Below are 16,249 nucleotides of genomic sequence, written 5' to 3'. Positions count from 1 at the left end.
CAACTAAAAGGGTCAGAACTGCTCTCACTCACAGTCCACTCCAGTTCTGTTCTGTACTGCAACTCCCAGAATATTGACGATTTAATTGGCTGCTGTTAATTGTGACTGGTAGGTGCTGCTTCATTATGCAAATGAGGAGGGCTGCCTTCTTCTCTCCAGCTCCTCTCCTATTGGTCAATATACAGGAAGGAGGAGGATCCATGTGCAGGCCGAGGGTGTGTCCCAATTCAGGGGCTGGATCCTTCCAAGTTCGTACTTGTGGGCTGATTACGTCACAGCGCGGCGCAGAAGGTCTGTCAGATGCTGCCGACAAATGTGTCCTTCTTTTGCCCGATTTGAAGGATGAGTTATGAGTATCCTTCGCGGTCCATCTTTTCCCATGATTCATTGCGGGTCGAAGCGGATTGGTCAAACAGGGGCAGCCATGGCGAACCACATTGGCAAAAGCTGTGAGTAAACTATGAAAAATTACACTTTCTGTGACACAAATTAACTTTTACAATGTTTTTAGTGTGGGAATATAACTGTGTAGACGTGAAATAGCTGCTTGATTCATCAAGACATCGCTTAATTTCAAATGTGCTCCGACGTGTTCGGAGTTTTCCGCTCCCACAGTAGTAACTGCCGGTTTGCTTCACCAGCCCTACCGGTGGTGAGGCGAGCTAGACCCGGTAGAGATCTGACCGGACTATCGGTACTGAGCTCCTGCTGCCAGTCATCACAGTGAACGTTAAACACAAGTGATTTCTAACAGTTTATGTTAGTATTATTTTAATGTATTGTGTCATTTGTTCATGGAAGTCAATTTGACATTACAGATGATATTAAAGTTAACCTGAATAAATGGACAGTTTTATGTAATCGTCTGCACAGACCAGTGGATAACAGAAATACATGTGGAAACATTAACAGACATGCAAAACTGTCTGTAAAAAAGACGTGGAAATCTAAAACAGACATATGGAACTATCCACAGACATGTTATATGGACACAGTGTGCGTTCAGACTCACCTCTGTGACGGCAAACACTCGGTTCCCACAAGGAACTACCTTGTACCACTTGTCGTGCAGCAGGTCCATGTAACCATCCGACTTGTACCTGCTGATGAACTCAGAGATGTTGGAGCTCAGAGGAGAGTTCTGCGGGAGCCCGATACCATAACCTGTTGGTGACAGGTTAGGTCAGTCTCCATCAGAAGCACAAATCCTGTATTAATTTGAGACCTTTAATGATTTATTGGAACCCTTCTTTGTTGAGGGTGGAATGATTGTAGAACATGAATTAAACTGACAGCTTTAGATTTATTGGGGATTTCCTTTAGTTCACTTTTTTAATCATTAGAGAGGCTGAAACTGAATCTATTAGATAAAAGTAACTTTGTGGAAGTAAGCTCTAGACAAAAAATGACTTCAACTCATCACACCTTGTTACATCACTGCCCTCATCCCTGAGACCGGGCCGTCCTTCAAACCTCACAGAGACAGAACGAGGAAACTGAGACACTGACCTTCGATAGCAAAGGGTTTCCCAACAGTTGCTAGTTTGCAGTCTGCATCGATGGAAACTTCGTAATCCAGAAGGGCTTTGTCCATGATGAAGGCATCAAGCTGAGGAGGATCTGTCCTTCAGGACAGAAGGACAAGGTTAGATTAGGTTACCATAGTTACTCTGATCTTTAGAAGTGTTTGTTAAGGCATCAGAACCTCCCAGCTGAGGTTCCATCTTATCTGCAACAGAACCTCAGATCTGTCAGAACCAGAGTGGAACCACCTTTTGGACTCTGCACTCTTACTTAAGGGTGGCGACACCTTCAGGCGTTGTTGGTTTGTTAAAGCGTCTCATGTACTCGTGCATTTCTGGGAAGCTCTTCTTCATGTAATCCTCAGCGCTGCTCTCTCTCACCGTCCCAAAGCGAAAGCCCTGTGATGGATGGTGCAACTGGACACACCAACAAAGAAGAAACATGAAGAGCAGAAGGAGAGGAAATCTGTTCTAAGCAAAGCTAATGCTGTTTAAAGGCTGCTAACTTATTTTAAAATGTTATTGAACGTAAGAGCAGATAGTAACAGCAGTATTTATTAATACACAATATTGACATGCTCAAGGAACCACAATCTTTGAGAATATTGAGTTCTACAGTGTACCAGGTCAGAAGAGAAAACACTAGTACAGGTCTGACTTTATCACTAATCACCAAAAACAGGTTTCCATCTGTGTAACCAGGATGAATTACTTAAAGAGAACATGAGATATGAAAGATATGATTATCTGATGATTTGGAGAAACAAAAAGAAAAAATCAGAATCAGAATCAGCTTTATTGCCAAGTTTGTACATACAGGTCCTTCTCAAAATATTAGCATATTGTGATAAAGTTCATTATTTTCCATAATGTCATGATGAAAATTTAACATTCATATATTTTAGATTCATTGCACACTAACTGAAATATTTCAGGTCTTTTATTGTCTTAATACGGATGATTTTGGCATACAGCTCATGAAAACCCAAAATTCCTATCTCACAAAATTAGCATATCATTAAAAGGGTCTCTAAACGAGCTATGAACCTAATCATCTGAATCAACGAGTTAACTCTAAACACCTGCAAAAGATTCCTGAGGCCTTTAAAACTCCCAGCCTGGTTCATCACTCAAAACCCCAATCATGGGTAAGACTGCCGACCTGACTGCTGTCCAGAAGGCCACTATTGACACCCTCAAGCAAGAGGGTAAGACACAGAAAGAAATTTCTGAACGAATAGGCTGTTCCCAGAGTGCTGTATCAAGGCACCTCAGTGGGAAGTCTGTGGGAAGGAAAAAGTGTGGCAGAAAACGCTGCACAACGAGAAGAGGTGACCAGACCCTGAGGAAGATTGTGGAGAAGGGCCGATTCCAGACCTTGGGGGACCTGCGGAAGCAGTGGACTGAGTCTGGAGTAGAAACATCCAGAGCCACCGTGCACAGGCGTGTGCAGGAAATGGGCTACAGGTGCCGCATTCCCCAGTCCTGGGCTACAGAGAAGCAGCACTGGACTGTTGCTCAGTGGTCCAAAGTACTTTTTTCGGATGAAAGCAAATTCTGCATGTCATTCGGAAATCAAGGTGCCAGAGTCTGGAGGAAGACTGGGGAGAAGGAAATGCCAAAATGCCAGAAGTCCAGTGTCAAGTACCCACAGTCAGTGATGGTCTGGGGTGCCGTGTCAGCTGCTGGTGTTGGTCCACTGTGTTTTATCAAGGGCAGGGTCAATGCAGCTAGCTATCAGGAGATTTTGGAGCACTTCATGCTTCCATCTGCTGAAAAGCTTTATGGAGATGAAGATTTCATTTTTCAGCACGACCTGGCACCTGCTCACAGTGCCAAAACCACTGGTAAATGGTTTACTGACCATGGTATCACTGTGCTCAATTGGCCTGCCAACTCTCCTGACCTGAACCCCATAGAGAATCTGTGGGATATTGTGAAGAGAACGTTGAGAGACTCAAGACCCAACACTCTGGATGAGCTAAAGGCCATTATCGAAGCATCCTGGGCCTCCATAAGACCTCAGCAGTGCCACAGGCTGATTGCCTCCATGCCACGCCGCATTGAAGCAGTCATTTCTGCAAAAGGATTCCCGACCAAGTATTGAGTGCATAACTGTACATGATTATTTGAAGGTTGACGTTTTTTGTATTAAAAACACTTTTCTTTTATTGGTCGGATGAAATATGCTAATTTTGTGAGATAGGAATTTTGGGTTTTCATGAGCTGTATGCCAAAATCATCCGTATTAAGACAATAAAAGACCTGAAATATTTCAGTTAGTGTGCAATGAATCTAAAATATATGAATGTTAAATTTTCATCATTACATTATAGAAAATAATGAACTTTATCACAATATGCTAATTTTTTGAGAAGGACCTGTACAATGAAGGAATTTGACTCCGGTACACTTTGCTCTTCTGTTTTGTTTTTGTATTACAGAATAAACATATTTACAATGTACAATATACACATATATAATAAAAGGTGCATTTGCAACATCTGTATGCTGTTGTTTTGTACTCTATTGAATGTTCAACAGAGAAACATCCTGGAGGAAGAAACTGTCTCTGTGGCTGGTTTTAGTGAACAGTGCTCTGTAGCGCCACCTGAAGGAGCTGTGCCATGTCTGTCTGTTTAGTGCTATTTCTGTTCTTAGCCTCTAGATGGCGTTTTGAACCGGAGGAGAGGTGACAGGTGTTCTCTATCTCCTTGATGATTTGCTGAGGAGTATTTAAGGAGGAGGCTGCCAGCAACTCACTGCCAGAGTGTTGCCCTTTGTGGTACAGCTCAAGCCACTTTACCTTTGCCTTGACCTTGCTTTGCTCTTTTTGTCATTTTGGATTTGTTGCCTTGCAGGTTACCTGAACCTGACTTTGCCTTCAGCATCGAACCCTGCCTGGATTACCGTCTTCTGGGAAGAAACTATCCAGCTCCATGAACCAAGACTCAAGCCTCCTGTTCCCTCATTGGATCACACCAGCTGGCAGTCTCCTGATTCCTTCGTTCGGTGGATCTCCTTCTGTAAACCCGGTCCACCCTCCTTCTTCCATTGCACCAACTACAGAAACTCTTGGACCATCTATCATCTTGGCCCACCAGTACTCACAGTCTCCAATCCCACGGGTAAACAACTTCCTGGTCTCTCCACCCCCCCTCTGGCGGATCTCTCCTTCAAATCAGTAAGAAATAATTATAATTTAAGAACATGGGTCCCGAGTTTCCCCTTGCTTACAGTTCTGTTTATTTTACAGTTGGTATCCTGGTTCCAGTTTCCTGCACATTTCAACTTCCTATAAATAAACTCCTTACCGTTAAACTCTCTCCTGAATTGCTTTCTGCATGTGGGTCAAATCTGTTTGAAACTTTATGACAAAACCACACTGAGATGGAGGAAGACAGGACAGACTGAACGATGGCAGTGTAGTATATAAAAAAACCTTCACCTAACTAACAAGCACTATTCTACACAAAGGGGATAACAATGACTACCTAACAATAATAATAATAAAAGAAAAATATTTGCGCATTTAGTGTCTATGAAGATCAAACCAGCAGTTTTTTGGGTTCCCAGCCAAATCGGTGTCTCCCTCCGTCTCTGACACAATGCCACACAGGCTTGTCTCTCCTAGTATGGAGGGCATCCTTTTCTCAAAAGCTGCAGTTTTCGGGTTTGCCCTTACCCTGTGTGGCTCAGGCAGTGGCGTGTCAGACGATTTTACGTCTCCACCTTCAAATCTGAGCACTTCTTCTTCAACTCAGCCATGGTCCTCTCTGTCCCACTCACTAAATTAACAGTGGTAACAATGTGTTGCCACTCACAACACTTACACTAAACATATGTTTTCAACTCTCCACCTCACTCACCAACACATCAATTTCTGCATTGATGGAATTTTGTTTCTTAGCTCTGTTCTCCTGTTTGACTTGTTTACCATGAAATGTCATTGATAAGCTTGCTCATTTAAATACACATTGACATTCATGACCATACTTGCATTGACCATATATGGTTGAATGTGGCCATGTAGGGGGCAGAAAATGATGCAGAACCCTGCGCGCCAACTTTTAAGTACAGCTGTGATTTAGAAAGGGGAAACTGCTTTCTAGTTTTTGTGCACATATCAGGCCACGGAGCTGAGTGCAGTTATTGTGTGCTGTGGGAGTGTTATACCCTCTTCCTCCACTAAGGTGCGGCAGGCAGGTGCTGGTGCAGCTCACAGCTCACAGCTGTGCTGCATTTGGAGCAATCAGCATGAGGATACTTAAGCCAGGAGATCCTCGAAGTACTCCTTCCACCGCCTGATAATGTCCTCAGTCGAGGTCAGCAGCCTCCCACCCCCATAAACAGTTTTGGCGAAGCACTGCTTCCTCCTCCTGGGTTAGGTTTAGGGTTAGGGTTAGCACGCTTGGCCTCACGGTACCCGTCAGCCGCCTCAGGAGTCCCACAAGCCAACCACAGCCAATAGGACTCCTTCTTCAGCTTGACAGCGTCCCTTACTGCCGGTGTCCACCACCGGGTTCTAGGATTGCCGCTGCGACAGGCACCGCAGACCTTACGGCCGTTGCTACGGGCAGCAGCATCGACAATAGATGCGGAGAACATGGTCCAATCGGACTCTATGTCTCCAACATCCCCTTGGATCTGGTCAAAGCTCTCCCGGAGGTGGGAGTTGAATACATCCCTGGCCGAGGGCTCCGCCAGACATTCCCAGCAGACCCTCACTATGCGCTTGGGCCTGCCAAGTCTGTCCGGCTTTCTCCTCCTCCAGCGGATCCAACTCACCACCAGGTGGTGATCAGTGGACAGCTCAGCCCCTCTCTTCACCCGATTGTCCAAAACATGCAGCCGAAGGTCTGATGATACGACAACAAAGTCGATCATTGACCTCCTGCCTAGGGTGTCCTGGTGCCAAGTGCACTGATGGACACCCTTATATTTGAACATGGTGTTCGTTATGGACAATCCGGGACTAGCACAGAAGTCCAATAACAAAACACCACTCGGATTCAGATCGGGGAGGCCATTCCTCCCGATCACGCCTCTCCAGGTGTCACTGTCGTTTCCCACGTGGGCGTTGAAGTCCCCCAGCAGAATAATGGAGTCCCCCGGAGGGGCACTATCCAGCACCCCCGACAGGGACACCAAGAAGGCCGGGTACTCTGCACTACCACTCGGCCCGTAGGTCGGAATGATAGTCAGAGACCTCTCCCCAACCCGAAGGCGCAGGGATGCGACCCTCACATCCCTGGGAAATGCGAATGTGAAAATCCCCCACTATAATGACCTTATCTGTATTTAACAGTGAATCAGATAAAAGATCTGAAAACTGATCTAAAAATTGAGAGTAAGGGGCCCTCCAAATAATGCGGCCCTCCAAAGAAATGCCACTCCACACCATTACTGACCCACTGCCAAACCGGTCATGCTGAAGGACGTTGCAGGCAGCAGATCCCCCTCCACGGTGTCTCCAGACTCTGTCACGTCTGTCACATGTTCTCAGTGTGAACCTGCTTTCATCTGTGAAGATCACAGGGCGCCAGTGGCGAATTAGACAATCCTGGTGTTCTTTAGCAAATGCCAAGCGTCCTGCACGATGTTGGGCTGTGAGCACAACCCTCATTTGTGGATGTCGGTCCCTCATACCATCCTCATGGAGTCGGTTTCTAACCGTTTGTGCAGTCACAAGGTCATTTTGCAGGGCTCTGGCAGTGCTTCTCCTGTTCCTCCTTACACAAAGGCGGAGGAAGCGGTCCTGCTGCTGGGTTGTTGCCCTCCTACGGCCTCCTCCACGTCTCCTGGTGTACTGGCCTGTCTCCTGGTAGCACCTCCAGGTTCTGGACACTACGCTGCCCGACACAGCAAACCTTCTTGCCACAGCTCGCATTGATGCGCCATCCTGGATGAGCTGCACTACCTGAGCCACTTGTGTGGGTTGTAGAGTCCGTCTCATGCTACCACGAGTGTGAAAGCACCACCAACATTCAAAAGTGACCAAAACATCAGCCAGAAAGCATCGGTACTGAGAAGTGGTCTGTGGTCCCCACCTGCAGAACCACTCCTTTATTGAGTGTCTTGATAATCACCAAAGATTTCCTCCTGTTGTCTTTTTCATTTGAACAACAAGATGTGAAATTGATTGTCAATCATTGTTGCTTCCTAAGTGGACAGTTTGATTTCACAGGTTTCATTTACTTGGAGTTAAATTGTGTTGTTTAAGTTTTTTGAGCAGTGTATTTTGAGGTATGTGAAAATCTAAATAATTATAAAGAATTGACTCATTTATAGTAATATAATGCTTCTTGCTGCAACCAGGTTTCTGTGAGACAAAATAAATCAATCTGATTGTCATAAATCATGTCAATAAACTAGTCTTTGAGGATAGAGATCGTATGTTTGATAAACCACATTCACACCTGCAGCTCGTTCAGAAAGCTGCTGCTGTCAGGAAATCTTTGGTGTGGGACACAAATGCAGACAGAGAGGCAGAAGCAGCACTGTGAGTGGAAAAGATCTAATAAATAAAAGACAAAAAAATACAGGCAGGCCTGAAGAGAACGAGGCATAGAACGTGGGCAAAGAGTGAACATGGGCAAACTTAGCATGAACAGAGCAGAATGAACCAGCAGGGAACCAAGAGAACTACGGAGTATAAATAGTGCAAAGCACATGTGAAACTGGGAGACTGATTGGCATGTGGACTGAATGAAGCTGATTAAATGGTGGCACTGGCTGAAAGTTCTACTCTACACGGCTGTGTCCGTTTTCTATTACAATTGAATACCAGCTCAATGTGGGTGGGATCGTCAGTAGCAAGATGGCCCCAGATTACAAGGTATACATGTTATACCGTGATGTGATTTGTAGTGAAACAAACACAACAACAGCCTTGCCTGCTGCTTTATGGCTACTGTTAGACTCAGAGTGCAAGAAGAGCCAGAGAAAGCAAGACAAAGCTCTCTGGATCAGTACAGGAGAGCCATCGTGCAGTACCAGCTAGAGGACGTGTAAGAGTAAGCTAACGCAAATTAATGCTAGCTTGCTATAGTGTTCATATACACAATAAGCCCAGCACACAATGTTTTAATGGTTGAAGATATGCTTTGACTAGTGATTCCGCCTCCTACACTATCAGTGTTCGACAGTCTTCTGGCATCATGTTTTTAGTACAACTTGGCATGCTTGGAACCGCAAGCAAGCAGGTACTAAAAAGGTTCGAGGTTAGTAACCGTTACTAACAATAGAACAGAAAAAATTAGGGGAGTCGTACCGAACCGTGCTGAGTAGGGACTAGTGGAAAAGGGGGCCTATGATTGCAAATGAGACTCTCTGAGTCCTGACTTGTTTTTGTCACGGTGGGAATGCCCTACTCCTATCATGAGTCCAACACTGCTACTCAAATGCACTTAATGCTTTTAAACCTGTTTCAGTTTGTATTAATATGCCTCTCTCAGGTCTGTTTCCATCTAAATCTGATGAAGACACAAGATGTAAAAACATTCATCAATGTTCCCTTTAAAAGGCTAAAAACCAACCAATGTCTGGAAATGTTTGAAAAACGCCTGGAAAACATTGACATAACATTCAGACAGCAGAAGCAGAGCTTCAGTCTCTGCACATTAAAAGATAAAAGCTCATCACAAACAAATGGACCTCCAATTAAAGCCCTCTGAGCTCCCAGCAGCACCAGCTATACAAACACAAGCAGTGTTTCATGCTTCAGTCAGCTGCTAAATTAAAGTGTAATTAGACCAGAGCAGATTATCCACAGAAAAAAATTAATCTGCCATTCTTCCAGAACAGAATAAGTGAAGCTGAGTGAATGAATATAGAGTCTGCAGATCTGATACAAACTAAAATACTCAGCCATCAGATCACTTTCATCATCAAACACAACACTGTGAATAAACTGTGTGATAAGCACCAAGCTGCAGCTCCAAGCACTCACCCAGTTCTGGCTCTGAATTTGTTTTGATTCTGAATAAAAGGGTCACTGACCCTGCGGGTTTCATATAGTCCTGACAATGGACAGTAGATTGATTTAAGAACAGGACAAATTAAAGCATAAGGCCATTAGAAGATGCATTAACTTTCTCACCTTAGCATCGTGGATCCCTGAGACCTCTTCAAAGGTCTTCTCACCCACCATGACAGCTGCGAGGTTGGCGGTGTAGCTGGACAGAACCAAAAGGCAGAAGATGGCCCACAGGTTCATCAGAAAGCGGCCAGTCCAGCACTTTGGTGTCTTGGAGGACACTGTGCGCCCAAACAGGATGGCGTAGCACAGATTTAGAGCTGAAGAATAGGAGAACACCCTCACCCTATTGCGACCATGAGGTGTCATCCCGAATGGGCTCTTCCACTCATACAGGGTCAGGAAGAGGGCTGTGATGTGGAGGGCCAGGAAGATGCCCACCCACATGGACCAATGAAGGGGCCACATGAAAGCCCCAATCGGTGCTGCTGTGTCCTTGCTGCGCACCAGGATGCCCAGGCTGGTGGAGAAGAAGGGTGAGGTGAAATCAATCACGCGGCTGCGGGCAGAGTTGATGCTGAAGGAGGTGACGGCCATGTCTGCAAGACCATTCAAGAGATCCCCAACCAACCCAGTCCAGCGGCCCGCTGGACTGGGTTGGTTGGGAAGGGGGCCCCCCTTCCACGCTCCGTACTTTCCGTCTCCGACAATGTAAAGGTCAAAGTCAAAGCCCAGGTCCTCAGCAAGCTTCTCCAACAGGTCTATACAGTAACCATAGCAACACTTCCGGTACTCCACAGGCAGTGAGCTGCCATTCCCAGCCGCCACCTCTCTGAAGTAGCGCTCCAGGGTCTCTGAATTGTTGGTGCCAGCGTCCAGACAGAACTGACCTGCAGGGCAGCTGGCATCATCATCCACATCCCGTGTGAAAACGAAGGGATGCTCCACCAGGGTCACAACCCGGACCCGAGTCCCTGCCACAGGCATCCCGGATCTCCAGTGACCCCCACTCCTTCTGCTAAGCCCCTCAGTCCAGCGTCTAGGTTTAGGTCCCTGCCACACCTCCTGGTCCTCGACCTGCAGCTGGCCCCCCTCCCAGCTGCCCACCGTTACCCAAGCTGGCTGCCCCAGTGCGTCCCGCCGCAGGTTCCAGATGTGGAACCGCTGTGAAGTCAGTACCAAAGACCAGTTGTAAACAACTCTCATAGGACCCGTGAGTCCAGTAAAGGATGTATTGGCCAAGAACCTGCAGGAGAAAAAAACAGCTGTTTGTGGTTTGTTCAACTGGCTGTTTTTTCTTAAACTGAAATAAACTACATAAAAAGTGATATCAATTCAATTCAGTTCAATTCAGTTTATTTATATAACGCCAATTCACAACACACGTCAAAGTCAGGTTCATACATTCCAATTAATCGTAACCATTGAACAGTTCAGTCAGATTCAGTTATTTATTCAAATTGGATAAAAAGTTTTTCTATCTAAGGAAACCCAGCAGATTGCATCCAGTCAGTGACTTGCAGCATTCACTCCTCCTGGATGAGCATGTAGAGACAGTGGACAGTCACTGGTGTTGACTTTGCAGCAATCCCTCATACTGAGCATGCATGTAGCGACAGTGGAGAGGAAAAACTCCCTTTTAACAGGAAGAAACCTCCAGCAGAACCAGAACCAGGCTCAGTGTGAGCGGCCATCTGTCACAACCGACTGGGGGTTTGAGAGAACAGAGCAGAGACACAAAGAGAACAAAGAAGCACTGATCCAGGAGTACTTTCTATGGGAAGGAAAAGTAAATGTTAATGGATGTAGCTCCTTTAGTCGTTTCATCTAGAAAGAAAGAACAGATAAACTCTGAGCCAGTTTTCAAGGTTAGAGTCTGAAAGAGAGCACATAGAGTTAGTTACAGTTAAGCTCAGTCAGTAGCCATGTCTAGGAGAGAGAAAGGGTTAAACACTAAAAGACAGGGCCATGTGGATCATCGGTAGAAAGTGAGCATTAAGTTGTTGCCAGCAGAACCTTGGACGATGCCCCTCTCCAGAAAGGTGTCACAGGTAGACACAGAGCCAGGCCAGGTGTAGCTTCTAGGAAGAGAAAAGAGAGAACAAAGCTAAAAGTTGAAATTACAGCAAATAATGTAAGATTGGCTTTGTACATCTAAGATGGCGCCGCAGATGGTCGCCTCGGCATGTTGGTGCGCATTGTTTTGTTTTGTTTTTTGCTTTAAAACGGTCTTCTGTGATGGTACCCGGAGCTCTCTCACCAGATAAGAACTCATGAACATCAGGGCTACTACACCAGAGGAGTTATTTCCCACTTTTCTGCCTACTGCTCTGGAATTTTTGGACATTCTGGTCAAAGGTGCGCTCACCTTTGTTCACGCGGTGAAACGCCGGAAGAGAGGGAAACGGGCTGGGGTTCTGGTACGTCTTCGCCAGCGTGGACTACGAACACCGTTACCTGGAATATTTCTCTCTAACGTGCGCTCACTTCCCAACAAAATTGAGGAACTACAACTGCTGTTGGGGAAAAACAGGGACTTTTATTCATCGGTAGTTTTGTGCTTCACGGAGACGTGGCTGTGTGGATTAATACCGGACTCTGCGCTGCAGCTGGCAGGATTCCAGCTCTACAGAGCTGACAGAGACACGGAACTCTCCGGCAAAGCGAAAGGTGGAGGAATCTGTTTTTACCTCAACAGTGGTTGGTGCAACGACGTGACAGTGATTCAGCAGCACTGTTCTCCAGACCTGGAAGCCTTCATCATAAACTGTAAGCCTTTCTATTCCCCCCGTGAGTTCGCTTCGTTCATCCTGGTCGGTGTTTACATCCCGCCGCAAGCTAACGTGCAGGTCGCACAGCGCATGCTCGCCTACCAGATACTGAGTGTGGAGCAGACCAACCCGGACTCCTTAGTTATCGTCGCTGGTGACTTTAACAAAAGTAATCTGACCCACAAACTCCCCAAATATAGACAGTTTATAAAATGTCCGACCAGAGAGGACAACATTCTGGATCACTGTTACACCACCATCAGAGACGCTTATCACGCCGTCCCACGTGCTGCACTGGGCCAATCCGATCACATCATGGTCCACCTGATTCCTGCATACAGGCAGAAACTAAAGCTCTGCAAACCTGTGGTGAGGACGACAAGGAAGTGGAGCAGGGAGGCTGTGGAGAATCTCCAGGCGTGTTTAGGCTGTACAGACTGGGATGTGTTCAGGACTACTACCAACAGTCTGGACGAGTACACAGAGGCTGTGACTTCCTACATCAGCTTAGTGTACCATCATGCACCAGGGTGAGTTACAACAACGACAAACCCTGGTTCACAGCTAAACTCAGAAGGTTAAGACTGGATAAGGAAGAGGCCTTCAGGAGTGGGGACAAAGACATATACAGAGAGGCAAAGTACAAGTTTGGCAAGGCAGTGAAAGAGGCCAAACGACTGTACTCTGAGAAGCTCCAAAACCAGTTCTCAGCCAACGACTCTGCGTCTGTCTGGAAATGGCTCAAGCAAATCACCAACTACAAGCCGAAAGCCCCCCACTCCATCAACGACCGACGCCTCGCCAACGACCTGAACGAGTTCTACTGCCGCTTTGAAAGACAAAGGGACAGTCCTGCAACCATCCCCCACGACGCCCCCCAACAGCTGCAGCCACAATCCACCACCCCCACCTCCCCAACCTCAAGAGGGGCCTTGGCACCTCCAACCCCCACCCTGAAGTTCCCCCCCACCAGCCCCCTACCCACGCCGAGGACGGCTCTTTCCATCCAGGAGAGGGACGTCAACAAATTCTTCAGGAGACAGAACCCCCGGAAAGCTGCTGGTCCGGATTCTGTCTCACCAGCCAGCCTGAAGCACTGCGCTGATCAGCTGTCTCCAGTCTTCACAGACATTTTTAACACCTCACTGGAGACATGTCATGTGCCAGCCTGCTTCAAGTCCTCCACCATCGTCCCTGTTCCCAAGAAGCCAAGGACCACAGGGCTTAATGACTTCAGACCCGTCGCCCTGACCTCTGTGGTGATGAAGTCCTTTGAGCGCCTTGTGCTCTCACACCTAAAAGACATCACCGACCCCCTCCTGGACCCCCTGCAGTTTGCCTACAGAGCCAACAGGTCTGTAGATGATGCAGTCAACCTAGCCCTTCACTTCATCCTCCGGCACCTGGACTCCACAGGAACCTATGCCAGGATCCTGTTTGTGGATTTCAGCTCTGCCTTCAACACCATCGTCCCAGCTCTGCTCCAGGAGAAGCTCTCCCAGCTGAGTGTGCCCGACTCCACCTGCAGGTGGATCACTGACTTCCTGTCTGACAGGAAGCAGCGCGTGAGGCTGGGGAAGCACGTCTCTGACTCCCTGACCATCAGCACCGGTTCCCCCCAAGGCTGTGTTCTCTCTCCTCTGCTCTTCTCCCTGTACACCAACAGCTGCACCTCCAGTCACCAGTCTGTCAAGCTTCTGAAGTTTGCGGACAACACCACCCTGATCGGACTCATCTCTGATGGTGACGAGTCTGCGTACAGATGGGAGGTGGACCATCTGTTGGACTGGTGCAGCCAGAACAACCTTGAGCTCAACGCTCTAAAGACAGTGGAGATGGTTGTGAACTTCAGGCAGAACCCAGCCCCACCTGCCCCCATCACCCTCTGTGACTCCACAATTGACACTGTGGAATCTTTCCGCTTCCTGGGAACCATCATCTCCCAGGATCTCAAGTGGGAGCCAAACATCAGCTCCCTCATCAAGAAAGCCCAGCAGAGGATGTTCTTCCTGCGGCAGCTGAAGAAATTCAACCTGCCAAAGACTATGATGGTGCACTTCTACACAGCCATCATTGAGTCCATCCTCACCTCCTCCATCACCATCTGGTACGCCGCTGCTACAGCCAAGGATAAGGGCAGGCTGCAGCGTGTCATTCGGTCTGCTGAGAAGGTGATTGGCTGCAGTCTACTGTCGCTCCAGGAACTGTACACCTCCAGGACCCTGAAGCGGGCAGGGAAGATTCTGGCTGATCCCTCCCACCCCGGTCACAGACAAAACAAATTCCTTGTATGTCCAAAAACGTACTTGGCAATAAAGCTTTTCTGATTCTGATTCTGATTCTGGAGAGTATTATGAGAATGTAGCAAAGAGGGTGAAAGTGGTCATTATGTCCGCCAGCAGCCTAAGCCTATAGCAGCATAACTACACAGATTCAGCATCACTCCTAGACAGGATATTTCTAATTTTGGCAATGTTCCTGAGGTGATAGAAGGAAATCCTAGAAATCTGTTTAATATGGGATTTAAATGACATGTCCTGGTCAAAAATAACACCAAGGTTTTTTACTTTATTACTGGAGGTCAATTTAATGCCATCCAGGTTAAGTGATTGACTAAGCAGTTTCTTTTTTAAAGACTCCGGTTCAAAGACGACAACTTCTGTCTTGTCTGAATTTAGAAGCAAAAAATTTAAAGTCATCCAAGTTTTATATCTTCAAGACATGCTTGTAGTCTATCTAACTGGTTGGGTTCATCAGGATTTATGGATAAGTAAAGCTGAGTATCATCAGCGTAACAGTGAAACTTTATTCTATGCTGCCTGATAATTTGACCTATTGGAAGCATATATATAGTAAAGAGAATCCTAGAAACCTGTTTAATATGGGTTTTAAATGACATATCCTGGTCAAAAATAACACCAAGGTTTTTTACTTTATTACCGGAGGTCAATTTAATGTCATCCACATTAATTGAATGACTAAGCAGTGACTGATGCACAAAACGGGGCCTGAAACTACTGGAAGCATATATATAGTAAAGAGAATTGGCCCAAGTACTGAACCCTGTGGTACTCCACAATTAACCCTGGAGTTTAAAGATGATTTATCTTTTACATGAACAAACTGGAATCTGTCAGACAGATAAGATTTAAACCAGCCTAGCGCTGTTCCCCTGATCCCTACAGCATATTCCAGCCTTTCTAAGAGAATATTATGGTCGACTTGATCAAATGCAGCACTGAGATCTAACAGAACCAGAACAGACACAAGTCCATTATCTGAGGCCATAAGAATATCATTAGTGACTTTCAGCAGAGCTGTTTCAGTGCTATGATGAGCTCTGAAACCTGACTGAAACTCTTCAAACAGGTCATTGCTGTATAAATGTTCACACATTTGATTAGCAACTATTTTCTCAAGAATTTTAGATAAGAATGGAAGATTGGATATAGGTCTGTAATTTCTCAAGTCATCTCGATCAAGCGAAGGTTTCTTAAGTAAAGGTTTAATTACAGCTAACTTAAAAGCCTGTGGTTCTGATCCATTTACTAAAGATAGATTAATCATATCTAAAATGGGGCTGGTAATCAGAGGGAACACTTCCTTAAATTATTTGGTTGGGATTGGGTCTAACAGGCTTCGGGGGTGGATGAGATCCGCCCTGAGTACCTCAAGTCTTTGGATGTTGTGGGGCTGTCATGGTTGACACGCCTCTTCAACATTGCGTGGCGGACGGGGACAGTGCCTCTGGACTGGCAGACTAGGGTGGTGGTCCCCCTTCATAAAAAGGGGGACCGGAGGGTGTGTTCCAACTACAGGGGGATCACACTCCTCAGCCTCCCTGGTAAGGCCTACGCCAGGGTATTGGAGAGGAGAGTCCGGCCGATAGTCGAACCTCGGCTTCAGGAGGAGCAATGTGGTTTTCGTCCCGGCCGTGGAACACTGGACCAGCTCTATACCCTCTACAGGGTGCTCGA

General features: G+C 46.6%; 1 protein-coding gene across 1 annotated transcript in view; it reads right to left on the bottom strand.

Moving 5' to 3' along the window:
- The window catches only part of grin3bb (glutamate receptor, ionotropic, N-methyl-D-aspartate 3Bb), a 111,231-nt gene that overhangs the window by 9,287 nt on the left and 85,695 nt on the right, over nt 1-16,249 (bottom strand). Inside the window, exons 3-6 of the mRNA XM_047374696.1 lie at nt 9,625-10,747; nt 1,795-1,940; nt 1,510-1,625; nt 1,013-1,164 (exon numbers count right to left, since the gene is read on the bottom strand). Coding sequence (XP_047230652.1) covers nt 1,013-1,164; nt 1,510-1,625; nt 1,795-1,940; nt 9,625-10,747 — 1,537 coding nt within the window. The remainder of the gene's footprint in view (nt 1-1,012; nt 1,165-1,509; nt 1,626-1,794; nt 1,941-9,624; nt 10,748-16,249) is intronic.

This window comes from Girardinichthys multiradiatus, chromosome 9 (genome assembly GCF_021462225.1).
Source record: "Girardinichthys multiradiatus isolate DD_20200921_A chromosome 9, DD_fGirMul_XY1, whole genome shotgun sequence".
NCBI lineage: Eukaryota > Metazoa > Chordata > Actinopteri > Cyprinodontiformes > Goodeidae > Girardinichthys > Girardinichthys multiradiatus.
This window is presented reverse-complemented; position numbering and strand designations above follow the sequence as displayed.